The 27381-nt window shown below is 43.3% G+C and overlaps 1 protein-coding gene across 1 annotated transcript; it reads left to right on the top strand.

Annotated features, from left to right (window-relative positions):
- The first annotated feature begins 544 nt into the window (after positions 1-544).
- Positions 545-27381, top strand: reep3b (receptor accessory protein 3b). The gene is made up of 8 exons (XM_084040502.1): positions 545-837; positions 11286-11358; positions 15121-15197; positions 15741-15861; positions 15948-16061; positions 19819-19978; positions 24764-24897; positions 25040-27381. Exons 1-8 carry the CDS (start codon positions 806-808, stop codon positions 25109-25111), a joined length of 783 nt encoding a protein of 260 aa, XP_083896628.1. The 5' UTR covers positions 545-805; the 3' UTR covers positions 25112-27381.

Raw genomic sequence — 27381 nt, 5'->3', positions numbered from 1 at the left:
TTATTAACATGGTATTATTTCATTATATATATATATATATATATATATATATATATATATATATATATATATATATATATATATATATATATATATATATATATATATATATATATATATATATATATATACATTTATATTTAAGGGTGTATATAATATTGTGATAAGCAAGCATAGTTGTCATTAAGACTTAAGCTGCTTATACTGACATAAAGTAATTTGCGTTCGAGTTAAATTAACAACAACAACGCCCGGAAAAATCCACCTCACCGCTTTCTTCAGCGGTTGGTTGGAATTCGCCACGAATCGGAGCTCGACCAATCAGAGGACAGGCCGTGGAGCTCGACATTCCACCGATTCTGTTAAGCGCAAGAGTCACATGGGCCGGCGCGACCAACCAATAGCAAGCTCGTGTTCGTTGTAAACATTCTGAGCTGGCCAATGGGGGAAGGTTTGGGGAGGACGTTCTCTTCCTGGTGACGTCACTGGCTAGCTGGGGGTTTTGGGGAGTAAAGTAGAGGGAAGGAGGAAACTGGAGAGGGATGAGAGGTTTGCTACTAAAACAACAGGAATCATATTGGATACGCTGCTCCATCCGCTTAGCTATGGCTACGAGAACATAGCTGTGATATCGGACGTTTTTTATCCCCTTCCTGACATGTCGGGTAGCCGGTGTACAGCGAGATAAGCTAGCTGGTTTCGCTCGGTGAAGTTTTTGGCTTTGGGGAGTTTAAACGTTAACAGCGGCGCGGCTAGCCTTTAGCCATTTACCTTATCATCTTCCACACAACAAAGACTCGACAACATGGTGTCCTGGATGATTTCGAGGAGCGTTGTGTAAGTACCAAGATCATTTTGAGAGTTTTGAATGTGAGCTAAAATTGTTCTACCTCACGCAAAAAAAAGGGGAAAGCAGAAACTTTGTTAGCTTTCTTGTTGCTAACTTGTTAGCATCCTTGTGACCTTAGTGTTTAATAACCAAGATGAGTGCGGAGACTTTTTTTTTTATCAACATTGAACACCTACCAGACGTCAGAAACTAGGCAGCTGTGTGTTTTTGTTAAGTAAAAAAATAGCTAGCTTGTGGCTAAGACAAAAAAAGCTAAATGCTACCATGTTGTTTATGAATACACACTGCTGGTGAGTCAGCCGGAACATGTAACTTTTTTTTAAGTATCGATGAGGTGGAGTGTCTTTTTTTCAACGTTCATTCGTGAAGGAGTGCCAGGTACAGCTGTCATCTCAGGGTATTATTAGTATTAGCCGGCCGTGCCCGTTGTAGCCTAGCAACCACAGCAGAGTTTAAGCACAAGAAAGAATAGCGAGTTTAACCACATTAAACGCATTTCTGTGGCTTTGCATGGGTTTGTTTGGTTCCTGGATAGTCAATTATCTATGGTGAAGAAGCCACTGGAATCCCATTGAATAAAGCAGAATTGTGATATACTAGAGATGTGTGTACTTTGGTGTAAAAATGTCACATTTAAACCCCCAACCTTCATTTTCGTTCTACCCCTTTGTCTTTCTCTGCCGGTGTACATTCAAGGATACTAGTTACATAAGTTGGAGGAAAGGAATGTGGTGGAACAGACAGACGGGTGTGGAGGAAATAATAAGAAAAACCCTCTCCCCTTTTCCTGCTCGTGCAACCAAACCTGAGTCCTGTGTTGTGGGATAAATAACACATTCTTGTGTAACAGAGACGGTCCTCACAGGTCGACAAGACCCCTGGTCATAGGGAGCACATGAGCGTTTTTAAAGGCTGAGGCTTTCAGGCCCATAGGCTCTTCTTGTCACAACATGTCCACGGGTTTGGCTCTCTTGCTCTAAATGCTGCATCTTGTATAATGAAGCTGAAGAACACAATGTGCCGTAGTCTGCTAACGATGGATTCAGCCCTTTGCTGGTTTCCAATATACATTGCACTATTTGGCCAGTTTTTTTTAATACTAGAACATTCTGTTTTTTAAGTCTGAGGCTAAATAACTAACTGCAGCTTTAATTTGAGGGGATTTCCATTCACATTAGATTAATGGCGCTGGAGCTGTAGTACTGTCTGTCCATTGTTTAGCAGTTTTATGAGAGCAACATTGAGCCAGATTGGGATACACTTAGTCATCCTAACTGGTATCACGTTGTTTGCAGCAAATGACTCACTGACATTACAACCTGCAGATATCTGCAAAGCAAATAATGTAACACACTTAAATTGAGTTAATTCTGTGTTTTTGTTCATTCCATTTATCTCTAATTGGTTTTCAGTAAAATTACTTTGTTCTTTCTTTAGTGTCTCTGCCACGCTGTCATACACATCTGTTCCAACAATCATGCAAGTTGCCGAGGCATGCAACAGTTAAAAAAAAAAGTCAGACCCCGATTTTCAACTCAGCACTCCTTGGCCAACTATTTTTAGACGGCAGCCTGCAAGGAATGGTTCATGTGTATATCTCCACTCCCATATTTGTCCAGCTCTTTCTCTTTGTTCCAGTCTCACGTTTAGTGTTGTCCTTGTCAGCCCAGGAGTAGAAATTATTCTTCATTTATGCAGGGAGACTCGTGACGTGACATTTTCACATCGTCCCATGCCAACAGCAACTGATATTCTTCCCAAGAATGTGGACCTCTATGGTGACAATTATCACATGGATGTGAGAAATGTAGCGGCCAAATCTATTGAGGTATTAAAAAAGCCTTGACCTATTTATTGACGGGCCATGGAGTTGATTGCAGGTGCAGGTGTTTATGATACCTGAGTGATTAATGGTTGAGAAATACCTGTGTGCTCATGGGTGGAAATGTATTGACTTTTAAACTGTGCAGCCTCTTTTGTCTTAAGGTGGAATGTTGTTTATAATCTGGCTGCTGCAGTCTGCTCTTCCCTCTCAGCAGAGTGAAGAACAAGCCTTTCAGGATCTGTAGGATGCATGCTGTGCTTTCATTGGCCGTGGCACACCGAATTAGAAAATGTCTCTAGAAAACGAGGAATAAATATGCATATAAATAATAGTTAATAGTTTATTTAACAGGCCTGTAAATACATTCTCAGTCTGTTGTTTTCTAGGAGTGACGTCACATTTTATTTTATTGAAGTGTTGGTAGGGTTGTGTGGTGTGGGTTGCTCATGTTGGCACACAGGCGCACAGACAGATCATCACAGCGACACAGACAGAACATCTCAGCGGCACAGACAGAACATCACAGCGGCACAGACAGAACATCTCATTCACACAGACAGAACATCACAGCGGCACAGACAGAACATCACAGCGACACAGACAGAACATCACAGCGACACAGACAGAACATCACAGCCGCACAGACAGAACATCACAGACAGAACATCACAGACAGAACATCACAGCCGCACAGACAGAACATCACAGACAGAACATCACAGACAGAACATCACAGCCGCGCAGACAGAACATCACAGCCACGCAGACAGAACATCTCAGCGGCGCAGACAGAACATCACAGACAGAACATCACAGACAGAACATCACAGCCGCACAGACAGAACATCACAGCGGCACAGACAGAACATCACAGCGGCACAGACAGAACATCACAGCGGCACAGACAGAACATCACAGACAGAACATCACAGCCGCACAGACAGAACATCACAGCGGCACAGACAGAACATCACAGCGACACAGACAGAACATCACAGCGGCACAGACAGAACATCACAGCGGCACAGACAGAACATCACAGCCGCACAGACAGAACATCACAGCCGCACAGACAGAACATCACAGCCGCACAGACAGAACATCACAGCCGCACAGACAGAACATCACAGCCGCACAGACAGAACATCACAGCGGCACAGACAGAACATCACAGACAGAACATCACAGCCGCGCAGACAGAACATCACAGCCACGCAGACAGAACATCTCAGCGGCACAGACAGAACATCACAGCCACGCAGACAGAACATCTCAGCGGCACAGACAGAACATCACAGACAGAACATCACAGTTGCGCAGACAGAACATCACAGCTGCGCAGACAGAACATCACAGCGGCACAGACAGAACATCACAGCGGCACAGACAGAACATCACAGCGGCACAGACAGAACATCACAGCGACACAGACAGAACATCACAGCGGCACAGACAGAACATCACAGCCGCACAGACAGAACATCACAGCCGCACAGACAGAACATCACAGCAGCACACAACCAAACTGGGTTCCTCCCGACACACACACACACAAACACAAAAGTGTCTGCATATCAACAGTGCACGCTTTTGGCTGCCGTCCATGTTTGTTTTGGTACAAGATGACATGACAGTTGACAATTTGTGAACTCCACTGCTGAGAGGTTCACTGTGTATATTTACTCAGTGACTTCCATCTGGGGGAGGCGGTCTTTATGTGGTTTGTCTCGTTTTTGCAGGTTGCGTTAGGTTTGCCTCGAGCTTTACTGCTTAAACTCTGCTTCACTGTTGATCTGTTTCGACCTCTGACCGGCTTTTGTGTCTTCTAAACTTGTTGGACTTAGTTCTTATAGCCATGTCGCTGCGTTCTCAGATCTCAGCTAATAGAGTTCAGCGCTAGTGAATCATAATCTCCAGAGTCTCTTATCTGCTGTATGGTGACAACAAGACAGACAGGCGGGACGTTGGGAGGAATTTGAACTGAGGGTTGAAAAGATTAGCTCACCTCCTTCTCTAGCTGTGATTGGTTGATGGATGGATGGATGGATGTCATGATATTATTAGATGCAGTCGGTTTGTACTAGTCGATGCAAGCAGGCGTCATCATTTGGAAGTAAGAAAAATACATTGGATTTTGACATAAAATAACAAATGTATTGTTAAATATGTGAACAATATGACTGTGGATAAGATCTAAAAGGGATAAGACATTTTTCTTCTTCTTGCATATGGCAAGTCACTTGCAAGAAGGTATTCTAGGCTATCTTGTTTTTTTCCTGCTTCCAGAAATATGCCAAACTGAGCTAAAGTTTGCACATGAAAAGTCAGTATGTTAATGTGGGAAGATTCAGAGAGTTGTGAGACCAGTCTAATGATGTATGTCATTTATTTCCCCGTGAGGAAACCCTGAACGGACAGACCTGGACTGTAACCAGTCTGGTTTGCTGTAGCAGCACTTCTCTCAACAATCCTCCCTCTGTGTTTTCAGGGGGGAAAGTCATGTAATCAAATTCTTATTCCTGAAGCTCAAACCAGATGGTGCGAGCTCAAATCTATGAGATCTCCCCCCTCTCTCCTCTGTTTCTCCTTCCTCTTCTCCCTCTCGGTATGTCTTCTGTTTTTATTGCTCTTGTTCTCCCTGTCTCTCCTTTCCTTTGCTCTCGTGCTTATCGTCCCTCCCTCCCATCTGGTTGTTGGTGGTGTACGGTGTCAGGAAACCAGGGAAATTGACCTGGAGCCCAGAGTCAAGGTCCATCTAAAAGCAACGGGGCTATTTTCTCAGCTGCATGCAGAGAGAAAGAGAGAGAGAGGGGGGGGAGGTGTTGAAATGGGAAGACGGGTGAATGAGGAGGGAAAGAGAGAGATGTAGTGTTGGTATGAAGAAGGAGGCCCTGCTTTTCATTAAATTGTTTCAAGAACATTTCAGTGCACGTTCAACTTCTTTTGTGTGAGCTTGCTTTATGGAGATACTTAGTTTAAGTGTCTCTGCGGGTCTGTACTAACTCTCAAAGACATAAATGTGCACGTTAGACCTTTTAACATGTAAAGTAATGTAGATGGATACAGCGATTGGAAGGCAAATTATATATTTTTTGGCACCAGATAAATGGGCGAAGTAATACAAAGTAGGAACAGGAGATTTTCTCACCTAATAAATGCTAGCCGTGCTGCTGTGATGAGGCGGTCCGGGTGCTTGGCGAGGAGAGTACAGCACATGTATAGGTACAGGTATATGCTGCATTTATACTGCATTATACGGCACGCTTCTCAGCTACACTCACTGTTGGTTTCCATTATGGTATTTAAGAGTCGATATTGGAAGATAATGCTGGAGGATGTGGACCAAATACCTCAATATTGATATTTCAACACTATTGAAGGGCTAACCATTTGTATTTTCACAAAATATGGTGAAAGTTTAGCCTTCAAGAAGAGGAAAATATACTTATGCCTTATTACAATACCCAGTCTCCTATCCAGATATTGATATAATTTAAATATATTGCCCAGCCCTACTAGAAGGTGCAGTTAAAAGAGAATCATCACCAGTGTGACATGGACAGCCTGCATCAACCAGTGTTTTTTAAATAGCCATGCTACCATCAATTTTTCTTTCTATTTGGATGATTATGGGGATAATATAGTGAATCACAATCATTTTTGGCACAACAAGTGACATGAAATGTGCATATCGTCCCATGTCTAATCCCTACGGAGATAATTAGCCAGGGTATCTTATCCTAACGACAGTTTTGGTATTGTGACAGCGCTCGTTGATTGGTGAGCTCCTTTGTTACTGTTATTTCCTTCCACACCGCGGGCCCGGCCATGTGAAAGTCAAAGCAAATTACAACCAATTGAGACAAAATACCGGCTATTATCACAGCATTGGTCTTTCATTAGCATGGTTAAGATCTACAAGCCAAACACGAGGCCTTCAAATGTGTTCGGAGCGTAAAGACTCATATGTGGTTGCACAACGAGGGCAGATGAAGCCGTGCAGACTTGGCTGCTGTTCCAGTTTCTCCACTACAAACATCCACATATTAGTGGAAGAGAGAGCAGGGATTCATTCAACTTTCATTTATCTGGGCTGCACAGTTCGGCACTATTGTTCTCTCCGTTTGTGCAAAGACAGCACCGTGCCATGTTGACATGAACAGAGAGCATGCAAGCTTTGGCAGCCTTGCTGTTTCTATAGCAACTGTAGGAAAATAAACTGCTGTGGTTGTTGGCGACTCGCCTGCTGCTGAAGGGACTCTGGTCAGTGTTTCTGCATAGAAGACTATATACAGCGTGTGTGTTGCTGTTTATGTTTAATCATTTAACCCAAGTTGAAGGACTCTATGCTCTTTTAAAGTAGCTCATTCACTCATCAGTCCCGTGCAACCATGTCAGGGTTGAGGCAACAGGGCAATCAAAGAGGTCCAGGGTATCAATGCATCTAACCAGATGCTCGGCATATTAACATCCCTTCAGATTTGTAAAACATTTAGAAGATGAAACGCAAACCAGATGGTGGTCATGCTAAAAAAAACCCCACTCTTATTCCTATGCCGTGAACAGACTTCACGGTATTATTATAACTCTGTGCCGGCAAAAGCCGTGGATATCTCAGGAACACCTTCAGGGGACTTTCCTAAATGTGGCACGAAATTCCAGTTGGATTTAATTATTGAACTGATTACACACAAAACACATGTTTGGCCCCGACTCAAGAATTGATATGCTTATTTATGAGAATTTCACACAGATGTCTAATAGTATAGAATCATTTTAATGATGACATTTTGGACATGAATGTAAACTGACCACTTGACTTAATAGTTGTCTTTGTCTGTAATCAAGAGGCACTGGCACGTCCATACGTTTTGTAGGTGTTAGCTAACAATAAAGCTCAACAATAGTAATTAATAAAAGGACCTGTATGCTACTTTTCTGGTTCCAGAGTTTGCCACCTGGTGTCCAACAACATCACTTCCATCCATTAACAATTAAATGTAACATGAAGTCAATTAGCATTGGCATTAGTGCGTGTGAAGATGGCCGTTTGGAGATACGACAGCGGGATCGACTGAGAGCAGCAGGGATGTATGCATGTGGGAGACGGATCAAGAATAATGGCGAGAGAGATGAGTGCAGTGTTGGAGACAATGAGTGTATCAGGGAAAAGGAGCAGATGGAGATTTGTCAGCACAGTTACATCAACTGCGCAACCACACCGAAAGATTTATGAGCAGCAAAAGTGGCCAACAGTCATTCATTTCCAAGGAGAGTTGGCGACATTTGGCAGCTGTTGCAGTGGCAGCATTTGTGTGATGTCTTTGATCATTTATTATAAAGGGGAAATCCACGGATTTTGAAGTTTGTTTTAGGTGTTGGGGAGTTCATAGAAACGTAGAATGAACCCTTTTGTCTAAGGAGGTTCAAGCAAACCTTCTTGCGACCTCACGTATGGATGTGTGGATCCTGTCTGAGTTTGTGTGGATTCACTGTATCTAGCAAGACAAAATAAACTATTTAGCTGTGATTTAATTGTAATCAATGGATCAAATGGATGCTGAATTAACTGCATAATGATGGTGATTAGTAAAGAAGTCTGATGTCATGCTTTGTTTGGTCTGTCTGCGAGAGGACAAGCAAACAACTTTTAAAGTGCTTGTTTTCTGAATCTGGTTGATGGGTGCTAGGCTATGGTAACATTGTAGCTGCTCCATCAACACTCCAAATAAGGTCATCTAGACATAAATACAGCAGAGACCTTGTTGTTTGGACCACAGACAGTCTCTGGTTCCTCCGCATAGTCTGGCTCCTGGACTAATATGAGCTGCTATGTAGACCTCTGGGGGACCACAGACCTACAGGAGATTTGTTTCCCCCGTCTCTGATTCAGCAGCTTCATATTTGCATCTTTGCATTGACCTTGTATGCAATTGTGCCACGTATAACATTCACATTTTATTTTTTTTGCAAGCTTGGTGTGTCGAAGTCCTTTACAGTAGCAAACCAGCGTTCCTCTCTCCCCCCCCCCTCCTCCCTCTCTCCCACTGATGCCAGTTTAAATACTGGGTCAGTTTAAATTCAGCAGCTCAAGTTGGTCCAGGTTTCCAGCATGACTGCCCTAAGTTAAATCATGCCTCCTTCTATTTCTCCCTCTCTCTCTCTCTCTTTCTTTCCCTCTCCCCCTTTCTTTTTTGTTGATCCCATTCAGAAGGGCTTCGGTATTACCAGTCGAGAGGTGTAATTAGATTTTATGCTCAGTTTTTCAGTCCGTCTCGAGAACAGTTAAGTCATTTACTGGGCGACTGAGGTAGTCCAGGGGCATTTAATTATCTATATCATCATTGTACCCGAGTGCAGCACACCTTTTACCGTGTAATTCTTCACTACGGCTGTCTGAGAGTCTAGCACACTGTTTTCTACCGGGCTATCTTTCCCTTTCTGTCTCTGGGTGGATTACACCCTTGCAGGCGGTGTTGCAAATCAATGAGCAGTTGCTGCTCTGTGGCATCGTTAGATGTTTTTCTATCAATGTGATGAGGTAACTCGGTTTGTATTGGAGGTGTTTCATTTCTTGTACAAACCAAAAACAAATAAATGTACAGCTATGGTGGTATCACTGGTTTTAAATTATTTTTTCATGATTTAGCTCAGTTTGAGCGCTGATGCAGTGGCAGCTGGATCCTTCTATATATAGTCTGCCTATAGATGCCTATAGACACTGGTAATATTTGACCAATTTGTAGTCCGCTCCCCTCCCACTGTCCATATGTTTACAATATGTTTGATTTTGTTTTATTTATATACTTTATTTGTTTATTTGGAGAGGACAATGCATATTGATGAACACTTGGCACGAATACATCACTTTGTGTAAATATGCCGGATTTAGCTAGAAGCTCATTTTTCCATCCGCAGTCCTCAAACATAGAGCGACATTTTAATGCGGACCACGATGACAAACAGGTGATCACGTTTCATTTCCATCATCGGAGTAATATTGTAAATATTGTGGTCTAGGAGAGGGAAGAGAAAATACAACAATACAATTTTGATGATTATCGGGTCGAGTGAAAACTTTGGCCCAATAGAAAAGTGCATGAATCAAACTTATAAATATACACCATCTCAATGGAATAGCAAAGTGTGTGCATTGTTCAACCTGTTTAATAAAAAGCTCCTGTTGCAGTATGCAGCGCTCCAGCATGAATCCCAGGCAGATCTGCAGAGAACACAGTGTGCTGCTGCAGACATGGCTGGATCCGTGTGGGGGGAGCAGAAGAATGTTAGAGAGGGAAGGAGTGTCCTGCTATAAATTCATCTAGTCGGTGTTCTCTCTCTCTCTCACACACACACACACACACACACACACACACACACACACACACATACACAGCTCTGTCAGGGAGGATATATGGTGTGCAGCTTAGAACAGAGCGATTGGACAAACTGCCTTTGTTACTGTGTGTCTCAGCGAGGATGTGGATATTCATTATTTTGTGTGTGTGTGTGTGTCTGTGTGTGTCTGTGTGTGTCTGTGTGTGTCAGGGTAGAAAGAAAGCTCTGTTCTTTTCAGTAGATGGTTGTTCAGCTGCCTATACTCTTAATCTCACTGTCAGCGGTCGGTCCTTTTTCCTTTGTTATTGTGACGTTTATCTCACCGTTGAGATGGATACTAGCATAATAATATCTGAATACTAGTGATGGGGATGATATAGGATTGTATGGCGGATTGTGATAAACGCAATATGTTGATTTAAGGTGAATTTTCATTATCGGGATCATCGTAAATATCAAGTGATTTGATCTCTTAAATGGATGTTCATTAAGAAAAAAATGTGTCTTATCTGTGACGCAATAAAAATATTTGTTTCAAAATGAATAGAAGAGAAAGAATAGTGCAGTATACGTTGAGGTATTGGTGAAAACCTACTTGGGACCAGACATGCAACCAAACCCCACATTACTCCCAAACCGCTGCAGAAGATTACAGGGGAAACATTGAGTCATTGTCTTGTGTTCCAGTGGTTTTCAGGCTCTGGGTCAGAACCCAACACTCGATCATGGCAGGATATAAATAAGTCCCCAGATTATCCTGCAGGAACAGATGATGACTTTTAACGGGGTGGGGGGGAATCACATTTTTGTTTTGTCTCAGTACGCTTTGGATTACGCCGTACTGCCATTTCAGTTCTGAGTGTTGAAACTGTAGGACTGTAGAAAACCAGACGGCGAAGGCGGAGACAGAAACTGTGGCTTAAACCGTAAAACAGAGCAATTTTTATTATCAGTGTTTCTTCCAACATGTGAAAAACCCACCGAGACTAATTCAACCCGCCTGCGTATGGCTGTGGGCATCAGTGCAGCCCAAAGTGATCTTTTACTTTGTTGTGGAGTGGGAAAACAACGACGCATCAAAGTGAGAACGCCTGACCGCATTCAGGCAGGAACGTCCGTGTGGTCAGCATGTTGAGAACATTTCAGCACTGCGTTTGTGTTTCTGGGTTTGCAGGGAATATTAGGAAATGGGTAATTGTTGTTGTTCAACATGATGTGATTCTAACAGAAGTGATGGGCTTCATGCTGTTCTCTCTGTCGTTCCCCCTGCAGGCTGTTTTTCGGGACTTTGTATCCGGCATACTACTCTTACAAAGCTGTCAAGACAAAAAACGTCAAGGAATACGTAAGTACACGAGCATGAATGGACCACCTGCTTGATTTTACATCTCAGTGTTGGAAGATATATATTGCATTATCATGATGAGTTCACATGTAATGTTGTGAAATATAGTATTTGGTTTTCACAGCAATATAAGATGGCTATTAGAGGGGGAATTATGAGCCGTTTAACTTCCTAACACTCGCTCTGAGCAGCTCATAATACATCATTAAAACTAATAATGCCAAGATGTTTTTTATCAATTAAAACACAATTGTGTTTTTATGCAAATCACCACTGTAGATGACAATTACAAAGTAAAAAGGAGAGCACTTAGAGTTTTTAATGCTTTACACCAACTTTGAGATGGTTGGATAATATCTTTTTGGGACGGTAAAAAATAATATTCTCCAGCCTTGATGAGAATTATAGTTCTTACAGAGAATCAGCAAAAATCCCAATTGACTTAAAAACCAGAATTAATGAATACCGCAACCTAGAATGGATCAATTGCTTAAAAATACAGACATAAAGAGAACAAAATGACCAAACAAAACACCACTAAATAAAAATAACCAAATCCAATTTGTCGTGCCATATTTTGTGGTATTTTTAAACCCTCCGGAACGAGAGTTTATTTTTCTATTGAGAGAAGCTACTCCAACTTTTCATCACCACTCCCTTTTGGATTTATATTAGTCTTCGCCCACCTTTTCACCTCGTGTTTGTCTTAAAATGAGATAATATTTAGTCAGTGCCAGTCACAGAGTCCTCGAATTTAGAAGACACCAAGAAGAGTAAACTCACTGATATCTTCAACATGTATGATTTTAGTTTTTTTCCCCCTGACCTTCAGCGAGGTAAGACGTGGATGTCATTGGAGGACGAGCTCGTTGTTGTGCAAATAAGCCTCCCAGCCTTTTCACGACCATCTAAACCAAAACCAATCCATGAGGCAGGAGTTAGTTTTTCACGAAGCACACATGTGTGAATGCTTTCATGTGTACGTGGAGGAAACAGAGCAGCTATTCTACAGCTGAAACACGCCTGTGGCTGCTTTTATGTGACATGAGCCGCAGCACGCCCTGTCAGAGGTTACTCCAGTTGATGACAAAGCCGCCTTCGTTCTTTTTTTTTATTTTTAAATGTTTTTTATGATTTCAATGCATGCATGCTGTCAGCCGAAGTCTCGTTGACCTCTATGACCTCTGGGGTGGGATCTATCTTCTCCCCTCCATCCAGATTCATTCATCCCTCGCTTCAGTCCACCCAAGTAACAGTCGTGAACTGTTAGACGCAGCGCCGCTGTCCCGCTATCCCTCACTACATCTCTGATACCTATCCACCGCTGCCAACACAGGAATGATAAAGTGTTGAGTGAGGGCAGTTAAAGCCTTTGACCCCGAGGCTACACAGTTTGACTCCCATTTATTTCCAGACAAATGGGCCTCTATGCCGAGCCGTCTGGACCCTCGAGTAGACTCGTCTCATACGGCCTGTGTTGTGTCCACATGGCGTCTTTTTCTGGCAGAAAAGGCGTCTGCAGGGCGCTTCATCACAAATACGTTCCAAGCCCTTTTGAAAATGTTTCTATGACAACGATATCTTCAAAATACATCACCACACTGTAAATAAAAAGGCTGTTAAATATGTTTGAATATGAAGGAGTTTTCTCCATCGATTTTTCACAGGTGTTTTACACATATTTTTAATTATGCATCGAATCGATGGAGCAAGAAGTTCTGGCATTTGATTTTCAGATTCTGAGAAATCTCACCTTCAGTGGTAAAAATAAAAAGTGAGGGCTGATCTCAAATAATTGATTTTCAGGAGTTAACATCAGCTCAGTATCGTAGTTGTTCAGCTTTTGTTAACTTGATGATATTACCAGATATGACAGGAATATTTTGCAGACTCATTTTCGGACTGTAAGGCAAGTTTGATAGTGTGATTTATATTTTAGTGTAATTTAGTGTAATGTATTTTTTGATGGAAGTGTCTGAATGGTACAGATATACTGTAAAAATATACAGAATGTTCTCATTCTTCCTCAATCTGTAAAACATTGAGCGTCCACCTGGTCATTCTGCTGCCACTAACGAGTTTTTCAGTGTTTGTTGTGATAGTATCCGTCTGACAGACAGCCCAAACAAGCTTCTCCTCATTATTCAACACTGATGTCTCCACGGTTTTCTGAAAAGTTCTCTTAAAGAGCGCTCAGAAAAAAGACAGCCAGTTGGTGGGATGTTGCACGTGCGCCCCCTATAGGTCGGTCTCTAACTGCTGCCCGGCTCTTGTCTTCATGCTCTGTCTACCAAGTATAACATTACCAGTGGGCCCTTTTGGCAGTAAAGAGCTGATGTCAGGTGTTTTTTTTTCTTCTTCCCTTTCTCTTTTAATGGAAGGCAGTTATTCACAGACGGGGCCAGTAAATGTCTGCTATTGCCTCAGGAAGGCAAAATGGCTGCTGTATATTTCACTGGGGTCACGTCTTAATGTTCCTCCCTACTGATGAGATGAAGGAGCGAGGGAAAGAGGAAAAAACAGGTATAAAAGAGGGAGAGAGAGAGAGAAGGGGGTTGAAGTGGAAGATGAAAGGGAGAGGAAGAAGGGAGACAGAAGCAGTGGAGGCAGAAGTGGATTGAAACGTATAAATTAGATGTCCTCTCCATCTCACTGGCTCTGTTTCAATCTCCCTCCTCTTTACATTTATCATTGTGTGTCTGTGTGTGTGTGAGTGTGTGTGGAGTTCACTATGAGGTCACCAATTAACCAGTCCACCAGTAATGTGAGTCATACTGCAAGAGTGTGTGTGTGTTTCTAAAAATGTATGCTGTATGCTTGTGAGACAGGTGAATGTGTGTTTGTGTTTCTCTCTTGTTCTTCCTCTTTCAAAACAGACTTTACTCCCTCACACATACACACACACACACACACACACACGCACACTGACATTTCATTAGCTAGTGTCAGTGTGTGCTCAGTCATGCGGCAGCGGCCGGGTCTGGCTAATACCACAGCCTGCCATGTGACCGTCTGCCCGCCTGCCACCGTCGACCGCCCGGCTTTGATATGGAAATGCGGCCAGAAGAGCCTGGAAAGCAGTTAGAGAGGGATGGAAGGGAGGACAGCAGGGACGAGCACTAAAGCAAAGAGAGGACGTGTCTTTCACCACTCCTGGCCTGTGAGGGGAAGAGCAGAGTGAAAAGAGAAGGATTACGAGAACTCCTGTTCTGAAAAGTGAAGCCAAATCTGAAGTGCCTTAAACCTGCATTCCTTCTTCGTATCATCCAGAAGTGTTTCGTGTGAACCCAGAATAAACTATTTAGCTGTGATTTAATTGGAACAAACGTATAAAAAGGATGCTGAATTAACTACATAATGATGGTGATTATTAAAAAGTGTGAAGTCATGTTTTAAGTCTGTCTGCAAGATGACAATCAAACTACTTTTAAAATGCTTGTTTTCTGAATGGAGTCTGGTTGATGGGTGCTAGGCTATGGTAACATTGTAGCTGCTCCATCAACACTCCAAATAAGGTCATCTAGACATAAATACAGCAGCAAGCTTTGTACCATAGACGGTCTCTGGTTTCTCCACATGGTCTGGTCTGGTCTCTGGACTAATGTGAGCTACTATCTAGACCTCTGGGGACCACAGACACATACAAGATCTCTATAATTGATAGGCTTTAGCGACGCAGCATCACACGGTCGTACGGTGTTGAGGAGAGCGAGAGACAGGCGGTGTTTTATCGTTTAATGTTCTTTCTGTGTGCCTCTGCAGGTACGATGGATGATGTATTGGATTGTGTTTGCCCTCTACACTGTGGTGGAGACCGTCACCGACCTCACACTGGCATGGTGAGCGTGACACACAAATACACACACACACACGGTGGTATATGTAAGATGAGACTCCCAACACACTCAACTCGGTGGATATGATATTAATTATGTTGATATATGGAATTTCACTGTTAACTTATGTAAGCAAAAAGGCCTTGCACTAATGAGAATAACAGATGGTAGAATGTGTGTAAACACAGATGGGAACCAGGCGGCAGCCTTCCAGTTCTGAAAAGTGAAGCCAAACGCTGAGGCGCCTTAAACTGTCGTTCTCTCTACTGGCCATCAGGGGGCGACTCCTCTGGTTGTTAAACTAAGTCTGATTGCATGGAAGTCTATGAGAAAATGAGCTTGATTTATGTTCTTTTAGTAAATTATGGTCCATTTAGAGACGAATAGACCATAAAGCAGGGGATGCTTTAGGGCGGGGCTTCTTTGTGATTGACAGCTCACTGCCACTACATTGTTCAATCTGGGAATTGTCTTGGTTTTCGGCCCTTATTAATGCCGTTGTTTGTTTGTGTGTGTGTGTGTGTGTGTTTGTGTGTACATGTCCAGGTTTCCTCTGTACTACGAGCTGAAGATAGCCTTCGTGATCTGGCTGCTGTCCCCCTACACCAGAGGAGCCAGCCTCATCTACAGGAAGTGTCTGCACCCTCTGCTGTCCTCCAGGGAGAGGGTAAGCTCACTACTTATTTGTTTGTTGAGAATATTCATTAAAGCTGCCTTACGAGAAACGTTATTGATTATCTCCCCCCTCCGCAGGAAATAGATGAGTACATTGTGCAGGCCAAAGAGAGGAGCTACGAGACCATGGTCAACTTTGGCAAGCAGGGGCTGAGCATCGCCGCCACCGCCGCCGTCACTGCAGCCGTCAAGGCAAGCCTCCCTAGCATCTCCTCTCTATTCTATTTAACGCCGGCTTAAAGGTTCTACTTTCTCTTTTCATTGATTTACGTCAGATGTCTCTCCGAGCCAATTTGCACCCTATATCTCACCCTCTTGTGGTATTTCATCAAATGAAAGCAACGCTACCCGTAAATCCCGTGGCTTCCTGTTCCCCCGGCTGCCTCACATCTTGGCCCCGTGCTTTCTGCAGTAAAGCAATCCGGCAGATTGTTGTTGTCACATTCAACCTGTTGGCAAAGGATTGACTCACTTGGCTTTGGTCAACCGCTCGTCTGAGAACACAGACCGACATAGTGTAATTGGTGTGTAAATGGGCTGCAGCCAATCCCGAGTGAAACTTTTTGCTCATGCAAATGTGCGTCGGTCTCTCCAAAGTAGCTTTTTTTTCTTCATCCTGCAGCTATCACTCGCTGCAGAGTCGGTGCCAACCGAGTGTGTGTGTGTGAACGGGTTTCATCAGCATTGCGTGAATACCTGAGTGTGTCAGATAATCCCCCATTGATCTTCTGTCTAAGGCCTCGCTGTGCTGAGGTAATCCCAGCCAGTGGGGATGTGCTATTAAAGTTCACAGCAGATGCTATCGAGCAGATTCAGCTTTGATACACGACACCGGATTCGTGTTCATACAGAACCTGAATGAAGACAATCAAGATAAATAGAGCAAAATGTTCTCTTTTTGATTTGCATCATGTAGGTCAGCAGAAACAGAGAAGAAGACAAATGAACTGTCTTGCTTCTTGTTGAAAATCTGAATTTTTCAGAAACGTCTGGATCAAATCAAGTTTTAAACAGATTTTTGTGGACCAGAGTACTTTGGAACAGACTGCTCTGCGTTATGTTGTTGCCCGGTAATTCACGTCTATTCACGTCTTTACTTTGCCTTCAACTTAAGACGTTGTCGGCTGTACCTTTAACTGAACTGTCGTGTATGAGTCCTTATTGTGGCACCAGTGTGGGCCTTATAAAACCCTTAACATGCCATTAATCACTGCTTCAAAGCAATGCCTCTCTCATTCTCTAACATTCCAGTCTCTCTCTCTCTGCCTCCTCTTTATTGTTTCCCTCTTATTTCCTCTTCCTCTGCGTTTTTATCATCACCGTTTTAGGTCACGGTGCTATTTTCAAATCCTTTTAAAAGCTTTTTGTGTTTTAAGCTAGAATTTGACGACCCTCGGCTTGCACGACGAACATTAAAATCCATCCTGTCTGAAGCAGACTGATGGAGCGGCTCAGAGAGCACTTCAGCATTTCTGCAGAGACGGGCGGCCGTGGGTTTTTTGGGTTTACAAATGCATCTCGGCTTTAAGACCGTGGGTAGCAAGCCTTTTTCCAGCAAGCTGTTTTATTATGGAGTGAGAAACTCCCCAGACCCACGCATTTCAAGCTGCCGTATACAGTATAGCACCCTTCTATTATGCATGCAGCATACATGCATATTGATGTCCGTGTAGCCTCAGGCGGATCTAAATTGCATCTGTAGAAAACCTCTACAGGTGTGGAGAAGCAGACATGTCTTTTCCTTTCTGCTTCTTCCAATTACATTGCATTACATTTATTTCACTGAGGCTTTTATCTGTAGCGACAGCAATGCATGCATCCAAGCCTGTGTGTGCAAGAATCAAGCATTCAATTGGTGCTGATGTTGCTATGCTGCTCCCTGGTTTGTGAGCGATAATTATTCAGGCCAAAATAATTGCGATTCATGATATTAACCCGATAATCATCAAAATATACATAATTTGATATTTTTCGACTTGAATACGACTAACTCTACGACTAATTATCTTAATGTATGTAGAAGCAAATATAACAAATAGCTTCGTTCACATTTAACCGTTCCAACCTAGTCCCGCCCTACCATGCTGTGATTGGCTAGTACTTCTCTGCTGTGATTGGTGGTTATTTGTTTTTAGCAAATCTGGCAAGATCTGGCTAGCTTGCTTATTCCACCATGCTACACTGCTACAGCATTAATATCTATACACTGATTAGCCAAGCAACGATGTCACTCATATAATCCTGCTTAGCAACCAAGGACACGTTGCACTAGCCAATCACAGCACAGTAGGGGCGGGACTAGGAGGAGCCTCGGTCGATGGAAGACGTTAACATGCTGTAAACTGTTTATAATGGGAGCCTGTGGTGGGGAAGCTATAAGACTTCTCCTCTAACCACCATGTACATTGATTTTTTAGAAATGAGACCTAAAGCCAGGTTGTGTGGTTTCTATTGTTTTAAAGTGGTTATTTGTTCAGGATGTTGTTGTTGTGGATCTGCCCCGGCTTTGCCTACCAGCTAACCTTCTTTCTTCTCTTTCTTTACTGACATCCTTCTTTCTTCAGGGTTTGTGTGCTTCAGCAGGCTACTCTGGGAGGTAAAAACCAGTCAGTGTAAGCAGCATGGACAGAACTTTCCATTTCATACCAGCATCGTCCCCCCCCTCTTTTGATTGTCTGTTCTTTTTTTACCAGACCTGGTAGCTGAAAATTTTGTTTTTAGTGTTGTAATAAAGAATCAACAATCAGCATTTGCAAAATACCTTCAACTTAATATTTACAATCTAATTCCCCCTCATTTATACCTGAGTTTAAACCTTTCATTTCATTATAACACTTTAATGTATTTGTCCTGTTTTCTTTTTCCACCTTATTATTTTCCTCACTTGTTTGCTCATTTTGTGAACTGTTTTCATGACTGTTGTCTTGGGTTTCTCCACATAGTCTGGTCTGGTCTCTGGACTAATGTGAGCTACTATCGTAGACCTCTGGGGGACCACAGACAGTCTCTGGTTTCTCCAAATAGTCTGGTTTGGTCTCTGGACTAATGTGAGCTACTATCGTAGACCTCTGGGGGACCACAGACAGTCTCTGGTTTCTCCACATAGTCTGGTCTGGTCTCTGGACTAATGTGAGCTACTATCGTAGACCTCTGGGGGACCTCAGACAGTCTCTGGTTTCTCCGCATGGTCTGGTCTGGTCTCTGGACTAATGTGAGCTACTATCGTAGACCTCTGGGGGACCACAGACCCAACTGTTTCCTCCATTTCTGATTCAGTGACGACAGGAGGAGAATCTCAATGCTGATGCTCTTTAGAGACAGCGAACTACGTCCGTGCATGAAATGAGGGATGACATGCAGTTATAGGTTCCAGCAGTAATATTGAGGTGAAATGAAAAGCATTTACATACAAGTCCTGCTAAACCGGACCTGTTTTTTTGGGGGGGTTTACAGCACAGCTGGGCTGTGGGTTTCCTCCAGACGGCTGAGCCAAAAACACAAAAAGTTCAAAGCAAAAACATTTAAAAGCTCAGCGGACTTTATGAGTCTTTTGAAACGCAATGAAAAGCAGCTGGAGTCGAGTGTTACACGTAAATGCTCCGCCGCTATCTTTTCTTACGTTTTCAAGCTGCATCCGAACAACAGAGTGTTTGGTTGGTGGTTTAGTGAGGCAACCTACATCTGCTTGTAGCACGTAAGCAGCAGAGGATGTTAAGCAGCTGTGTTGCACTAAAGCATGGTGTTTAGATACTGATATGATTCGTAGTACCGTCATAAATACAGAACCTCAGCTTTCTATGATGCTGTATTGTCGTTCTGCAGATGTTGAGAGGAGGAGTTTCTAGTTGTTTTCAACACTCACTCACCTCATCAGTGTGTTGGATTATGGAAAGTGCCGTTGTGCTTTTATTGACTGCTGTTTGTATGTGTGTGTGTTTGTGTGTCACAGGGTCAGGGTGCCATCACAGAGAAGCTGCGTAGCCTCAGTATGCATGACCTCACACAGATAGCCCAGCAGGATGATGGAGGGAACCAGCTCTACCAGTACAGCTCCCGCGCAGCCAACCCGGCCATCAGGAGATCTCAGAGCAGTGAAGCCGCTGACGAAGGTACACACACACACACACACACACACACACACACACACACACACACACACACACACACACATGTACGTAATAGTAGTGCTGTTTCATGCAACTGATGTATGAAATATTGGACCCATTCTGGAGCTTTCATCCACATCTCACGGATTTCCTCAGCAGATGGCGTTTACTCAAGTCGTCTTCCTCTGAAGGCGACTGAGTAAAAGAATCCATCTGCTGTGAAATGCAGATGAAAGCTTTCCTGGAATAAGCTAGTAAGTAGACCTTGGGTCAAGATTTATTTATTTTTTGTCACATTTTTCAAAGGGGTCACCAGATGCATCACGTAAAAAAAGCCTTTCATACACATAAAAACGTAAATAGAACAATCAAAAGTATATATCCCCCTTATTGAACAATAAGAAAGTTTGTGTGATCTATACAGTCCATTAGATAAGGTATCAAATAAACCAAAACACTGGACTGAAATCACCAATTAAAGTAGACACAAAATATGTGTTAATGGTGCCTCGTGAAAACGGAGACGGTAACCTTTTCACAAAGTAATTTAAGGAAGAACACCAGTGATTAGAGAGGAAGTTCATGCGAGATTAAAGATCGTAAAACGGTCTTGGTGAAAGTTCATCTTAATGTGTCCAGCTGGACTCAGGAAACCTTTCTTTGTTCAAACCAGGCGGCCATGTCTGGTTCTCAAAAGTGAAGCCAATGCTGAGGTGTCTTAAACCTGCATTCTCTCTGCTGGCCATCAGGGGGCGACTCCTCTCTGGTTGTATAGAAGTCTATGAGAAAATGGTCCTACTTCTCTCTTGATGTATTATCTCAGTAAACATTGTAAACATGAGTTTATGGTCTCAATCTCTAGTTTCAAGTCTTCTTCAATCCAGCATGATGTTCATTTAGTACATTATGGTCCATTTAGAGTCCACCAGACCAGAAAGCAGGGGATGCTTTAGGGGGCGGGGCTACCTTGTGATTACATCCACTCCTTATAGACAGTCCATACTCCCATACACATTTTAGGTGAAGTGCTACTGTGAAGTCACCCTGAATACGTTCCCCAGCAGCAGACACGGCGACGGCCCCGCGGTCGTGTCAGATCGCCACATCAGATTTAATATCTCTGCTTCATGTTTATTGCATTGTCTTCATAGGCTTGTTTCCTTCCTTTTTATTTCCTCGCTGCCTTGCCTGATGAGAAGTGCAGGCTGGCTTGCATGTCAATGAAAGCTGTGTGTGTGTGTGTGTGTGTTCGTGTGTGTGTTTGTGTGTGTGTGTGTGTGTGTGTGTGTGTGTGTGTGTGTGATGATTTCCTAGCAGACAGAAGGGGATGAGATGAGGTTGAGTGGGATGCTGGTGGAATGTCAAACACACTCTCTCTCTTCCTCTCTCTCTCTCTCTCTCTCACTCTCTCACTCTCTCTCTCACACACACACACACACACACACACACACACACACACACACACACACACACACACACACACACACACACACACACACACAGAGCCAGGCAGCGAGGCGTGGAGAGCTTGAGAGAGTGGTGGGCGGGGGCGGAGGAGACGACTGAGATGAATGTATAGGAGGAGAGTGAGTGGAGATGTAAGGGATGGATGGCGAAGGAGTGAATTGAAACAAGCGGTGGATGGATGGAGGGAAGCGAGGCTGCTAGACAACATTAGCATACTGAGAGAGAGAGAGAGAGAGAGAGAGAGAGAGAGGAAAGGGCTGTATTATGTATTCAGCTCAGCCAGCCAGCAGAGACATGAAGGGAGGAAGAGATGTTTTAACCCTCCAGCTGCTCTCTTTCATACGGAGCTCGCTGCTGTGGAGGCTGTGGGTTTTTTTTCTCATGACATCACACACCCTCTGGTGGCCACACCGGAGGTCCTTCGGCTCTGAGGCAACAATGGGGTTTTCTGCAGATTGATTGTTTTGTTCAACAAATGACTCCAAGGGTGATATTCTCTGTGTATTTGAGTCACAAACATGAAAGAATGTCTCTCCTAACAAGTATTATGTGTATCAAAGCGTCCTCGTCTGTGCCAGAGAGCACCATTGTTGTCCAAAAATGATTAAAAACACATCAGTGATCCTCCAATGAGGTCCCTCCATTACCATGAACACACACCATTGGGTTATTCAGGCAGCAACCTCCAGTTCTGGAAAGTGAAGCCAACGTGGAAGTGCCTTAAACCTGCATTCTCTCTACTGGCCAGCAGGGGGCGACTCCTTGTACAACAAGAAAGATGCATTATGCCAGGTTGTAGCAAATTGCTATTTTTCACCAGACAGGGCAGGTTGATTAAATAGTAGCCCCTAAATTAGTAAAGAAAGGAAAAGATAAATAAAAGAACAAACAAAGCAAAAGCACAAAAAAACGAAACAATAGATAAAATAGATAAATAGAAACTGGGAAGCAGAGACAACAGGACAGAAGTCTGATTGCAGGTAAAACAATGTAAATATCCAGGACAAGAAAACACTAGATAGACCTTTTCTTTTTCTGGAGGAAACGTAGACGGATTCCCAGAATGATGGTCCTGGACAAGCCGGTCCAGCTCTTTGCTGTTGGCTGACCGAGTTTTGTTTCATAAAGCCCCTAAGCTCTCGACATGACAGGAAATCAGAGAGTTAGACTCAGAAAAATACTCGTGATAACTGGAATGACTGGAATGAATCGTGAATTTGTTCTCCACAGTCCAGACAGAGCATTTAGATTCCACCCTGAACATGTAACATGTAATCCCTGTGTGGTCTGGGGTTTAGATTCTCCAGCAGAGCTCGTATAACTTGTCTGTTTGGTGATGAAGGCTGATTACCGTCCAACCATGCAGGATTCAGATAGCATTGGTGGTGTTGGAATGTGAAATCTCATGTGGAGCTGGCCTCCGTCTCATCCCACCCCGTTTCCTCTGAGAGGGGAAAGGTTGCTTCCAACTCTGGAGAGTGGGAGGTTTTCTCTTATAGACTCCAGATGTGACAACAACTGCAGCAGCAGGAGCTACAAGCAGAACAAATGGAAAACACATCGCTGCTCAAATACTAACTCGTCTTCAGAAAAACACTGATGGACACTAATGCTGCCAGGGCGATGGTTTTAGGATGAACCCGACCAGGTGGTCATGCTTTCGGTAACAAAAGGGCCTCCAGCAGGAAACGATACGGAACAAATTTCCTCCTCTTGTGGTTCATACCCACAATATGTTCTCATTTCCTTGGTATCCGTTGTTTTCTGGGATGTTTTCTATGAGAACGCTTGAATATCTTGTGATCAAGTAATTACAATGATTGGATTATTAAAGAACTACAAATAGTCCATTTGGCCAAGACCTTTGGATGACTTTCCATGTGTTCAGCTTCTGATTGGCTTGAACACTGCTCTTTGATGCTTTTTGATGCGTCTGTAATGACTGAGTAGCAGTACTGACTGAGAGCCAGTCAGGGAGGCAGCGGTGTGTTTTGTGTGTGTCTGCTGACCTCTGCTGGACCAGCTGCTGATTACTCAGTTTAAAACCCCTTCAGCTCTCCACACTGATCGACATCCACATCGACTGTTAACACCAGAGAAGTGAGAATTCAGCAAATATAGTGTCATAATGTCACTATTTCATGTCTCTAAAGCATCCCCTGCTTTCTGGTCTGGTGGACTCTAAATGGACCATAATGTACTAAATGAACATCATGCTGGATTGAAGAAGACTTGAAACTAGAGATTGAGACCATAAACTCATGTTTACAATGTTTACTGAGATAATACATCAAGAGAGAAGTAGGACCATTTTCTCATAGACTTCTATACAACCAGAGAGGAGTCGCCCCCTGGTGGCCAGCAGAGAGAAGTAGGACCATTTTCTCATAGACTTCTAAACAACCAGAGAGGAGTCGCCCCCTGGTGGCCAGCAGAGAGAAGTAGGACCATTTTCTCATAGACTTCTATACAACCAGAGAGGAGTCGCCCCCTGGTGGCCAGCAGAGAGAAGTAGGACCATTTTCTCATAGACTTCTATACAACCAGAGAGGAGTCGCCCCCTGGTGGCCAGCAGAGAGAAGTAGGACCATTTTCTCATAGACTTCTATCCAACCAGAGAGGAGTCGCCCCCTGGTGGCCAGCAGAGAGAAGTAGGACCATTTTCTCATAGACTTCTATACAACCAGAGAGGAGTCGCCCCCTGGTGGCCAGCAGAGAGAAGTAGGACCATTTTCTCATAGACTTCTATCCAACCAGAGAGGAGTCGCCCCCTGGTGGCCAGCAGAGAGAAGTAGGACCATTTTCTCATAGACTTCTATACAACCAGAGAGGAGTCGCCCCCTGGTGGCCAGCAGAGAGAAGTAGGACCATTTTCTCATAGACTTCTATACAACCAGAGAGGAGTCGCCCCCTGGTGGTCAGTAGAGAGAATGCAGGTTTAAGGCATTTCAGCATGGGCTTCACTGTTCTGAACCGGAGGTTGCTGCCTGAAGACTTGTAATCAGACTTATTTTTCCAACCAGAAGAGTCGCTAAGTTTATTTGTTCTTACTGAAATCATGACCACAAATTCATAAATCTTTAAATTCTTCATCATACACCCTTTAACTGTTATTAAATAGATGGTAGCGACTTAAAGGGTCCATTTTTCTGTTTTTGTATAAAGGTAAAGAAAAGGGTTTTCTTTCTCTTCTTTCCATAATGTAGCAAAATTCATGGGAGCTACCGGGTTGCCACAGCAACCAAAAATGGCGTCAGAAAACACTGTCTTTGCCAGGACTGTGTTTCAGTGATTCCTGATGTGTGTGTCTTTGTTTTTCAGACTACTATTATGACCAGGACGAGAGGAGCGACGAGGAGACCGAGCCCACCTTCTCCGAAGACGAGGCCGTTAGTCAGAAAGGGCTGAGACGATCGCAGAGCGTCAAGATCACACGATCCAGAGTCCGCAAAGACGTGAGTCTTCTGGACCGCACAGTCAGAGGCTGTGAATTCAGCTTTTATAGTCTAGAAAAAAGGAAATAACCAGACATGTGAATATCTAAGAAGAAGTACTGACTCATTCCTAACTGGATTGGTTTGATGATGTCATCACCAGGCTCGTTATGGATCCCTGAAGATTAAAGGCAAGAAGAGGCCGGCGCTGAGCTCCGTTAACTACGGCGTGTGAGAGGAATCCTGCAGAAACACAGCATGACTTCACGCCGCTGATCTTTTATTTTATGACTTTGTCTTTCAAACCGGTGACTCTGGCAGAAGCTGCTCTCCGAGGCCTTCGACGTCGGGTCCGTGGGTTGATGATGGCCTACATGTGTGCATGGACTTGTAGTTTTAAGGTGTGATGTCATATATGTGTGTTCTCGTAGAATTTAGGTCCATTTGAGTATTTTGGTTTAATTTCATGCAAATCATGTGGTGCCACTTTCTACTAAGGCATCCTTTATAAAGAGTTAATAAGCTGATTAATGGCTTAACTAATAGTAAATAATGTACTTTAGGTTTTATAGCACGACTATGAGCCATTGATAAGAACAAATTTGGGTTACTGGGGTGGGAACCCCCTTGGCTTGTGTTCATCCTCCTCCAGCACTTGCTTTGCTCGCGCTTTTAATTTGTCAGGAAGCTCCAAAACAGATCCTGATATTTAACAACTTATTAATATTTAACCGTTGATTATTCAGTCCTGTTCCGACCAAAAGGTAAAACAATATTTTTGCCTCTCAATACACCCGTTGTTTGACCACAGGATTCATTTGTTTATTCTAGTCGATCGTGTGCCGGAGAGGAGGCGGGGCTTAACCTCCATGTAGACACCAACAACAAGCTTTCATCCATCATGGCTGGAATACCCACTATTGCTGTTTTGTACGTGTTGTAACGTCCCAGATACACCAGGGAACCAAATGCAGTCACCAAGCTGTATTCCCTGTATCTAGCAAGAAACACATCGGCTGGTTTACTACAGCCAGATGAACCCAAAATCAAGTATTTATCTGTGATTGAATAGCAATAAACAGATTAAAAAAGGATGCTGAAACAACTACAGAATGATGGTGATTAGTTAAAAGTCATGCTTCGTTAGGTCCGTCTGCAATGCTGCAGTCTTTACTCGGTCAAACAGACTCCTGGTGGTTTGGACGACACCAGACCCGACACTTTGGTACCAAGTCCATGCCAAAAACCTGAAAACTGGACGGTACTCGTGTCCGGGGAGATTAGAAAGCGTAGAATAGAAGATAGAAAACTCAAATCTCTGTTGTAATCATCCAGAGAGCTAGTTAGCAAAGCAAATATTGGATTTTATTTTATTTTTTTGGAGGAGGAGGAAGAAGGTACCATTGAAGAGACGCAAAGGGAAGAGAGAAGCAACTGAATCAAGTGATTCTTGCAGTTTTCTCTGTTTTAAATCCAGCCTTTATAACGGCCCACAACTTCCATTCGCTATTAATGAAGATGTTCTCATCTTCCTGCTTTGTACTCGTGTATTTTTGTATGGCTGTGTGTTCGGATAACACACCCCTGGTTGTACATTTCTAGCTGTCTTTCTTAGTACCAGTGAAGTTTAGCTATTTAAATGTTTTTTAAATGTGTGGATCAAAAGGAGTCTTCTGTATCTTAACCACCAGTTTTTGCACATATACCTCCTCCCATAAGTGTGTTTTTTTTAAATCAATGCTTTTGCTTTTCATCTCATTTTTTTAATGTACTTTTTGCTGTGGGAGGATGCAGCACACACTGAGCTTAACCATTCCCCATGATGGATGCTGATACTGACAGTGTCGTGACATTTTAAACGTTGGCTCGTGTTTGTCCTCCGGTTCTGGTGGCTGAGCTTCGGTAGCTGAGCTGCTCTTATGTTCTGGAAAAGGTTAGATTAGAGACGGGACGGTCCGTTCATGCATCCACATAGCTGGATTGGGTATCGTGAGTGGTGGGGGTCAATCTATTTAAATTCATGCTTCCATTATCGGTCACTGGAGACGGTCCCAGCTGATAGGGCGAGGGACCTGCTGTTAGTTATGGGGACCCTTCAATCCATGCTGGCATGGTAGGAATGGTTGTCTAGAGCAGAGGGCAGCAACATAAAGACACCTGCTATTCGTTGAAGGCCTTTGGTTGATAGAAACACACAGTGATGCTACGAGATCTAGTGTAGAGATCTACTGAGATAGAGAGATAAACCATCGTCAAAACATCAGATCTCAAGTCCAGAAGATATAAAAATAGCACGAAAGCTGGTTATTATTGAGGATTCTGATTGTATTTGTGTGACATCATCAACACAGCTTCCTGAACCGGAGGAGCCAACGTTCTCATGTCACGATGTTCAACGCTCATAACTGAATGATGATACCAAAACTTTGTGGCTGGGTTTTTATTTCTCATGTAAAATGTCTGGTGTGTGGATTGTAAACGCAATAAAGGATGTCCAAATAAGGA

The sequence above is a fragment of the Eutrigla gurnardus genome (genome assembly GCF_963514095.1).
Source record: "Eutrigla gurnardus genome assembly, chromosome: 22".
Lineage (NCBI taxonomy): Eukaryota > Metazoa > Chordata > Actinopteri > Perciformes > Triglidae > Eutrigla > Eutrigla gurnardus.
The sequence above is the reverse complement of the archived record's forward strand: the minus strand, read 5'-3'. Positions and strand labels throughout refer to the sequence as shown.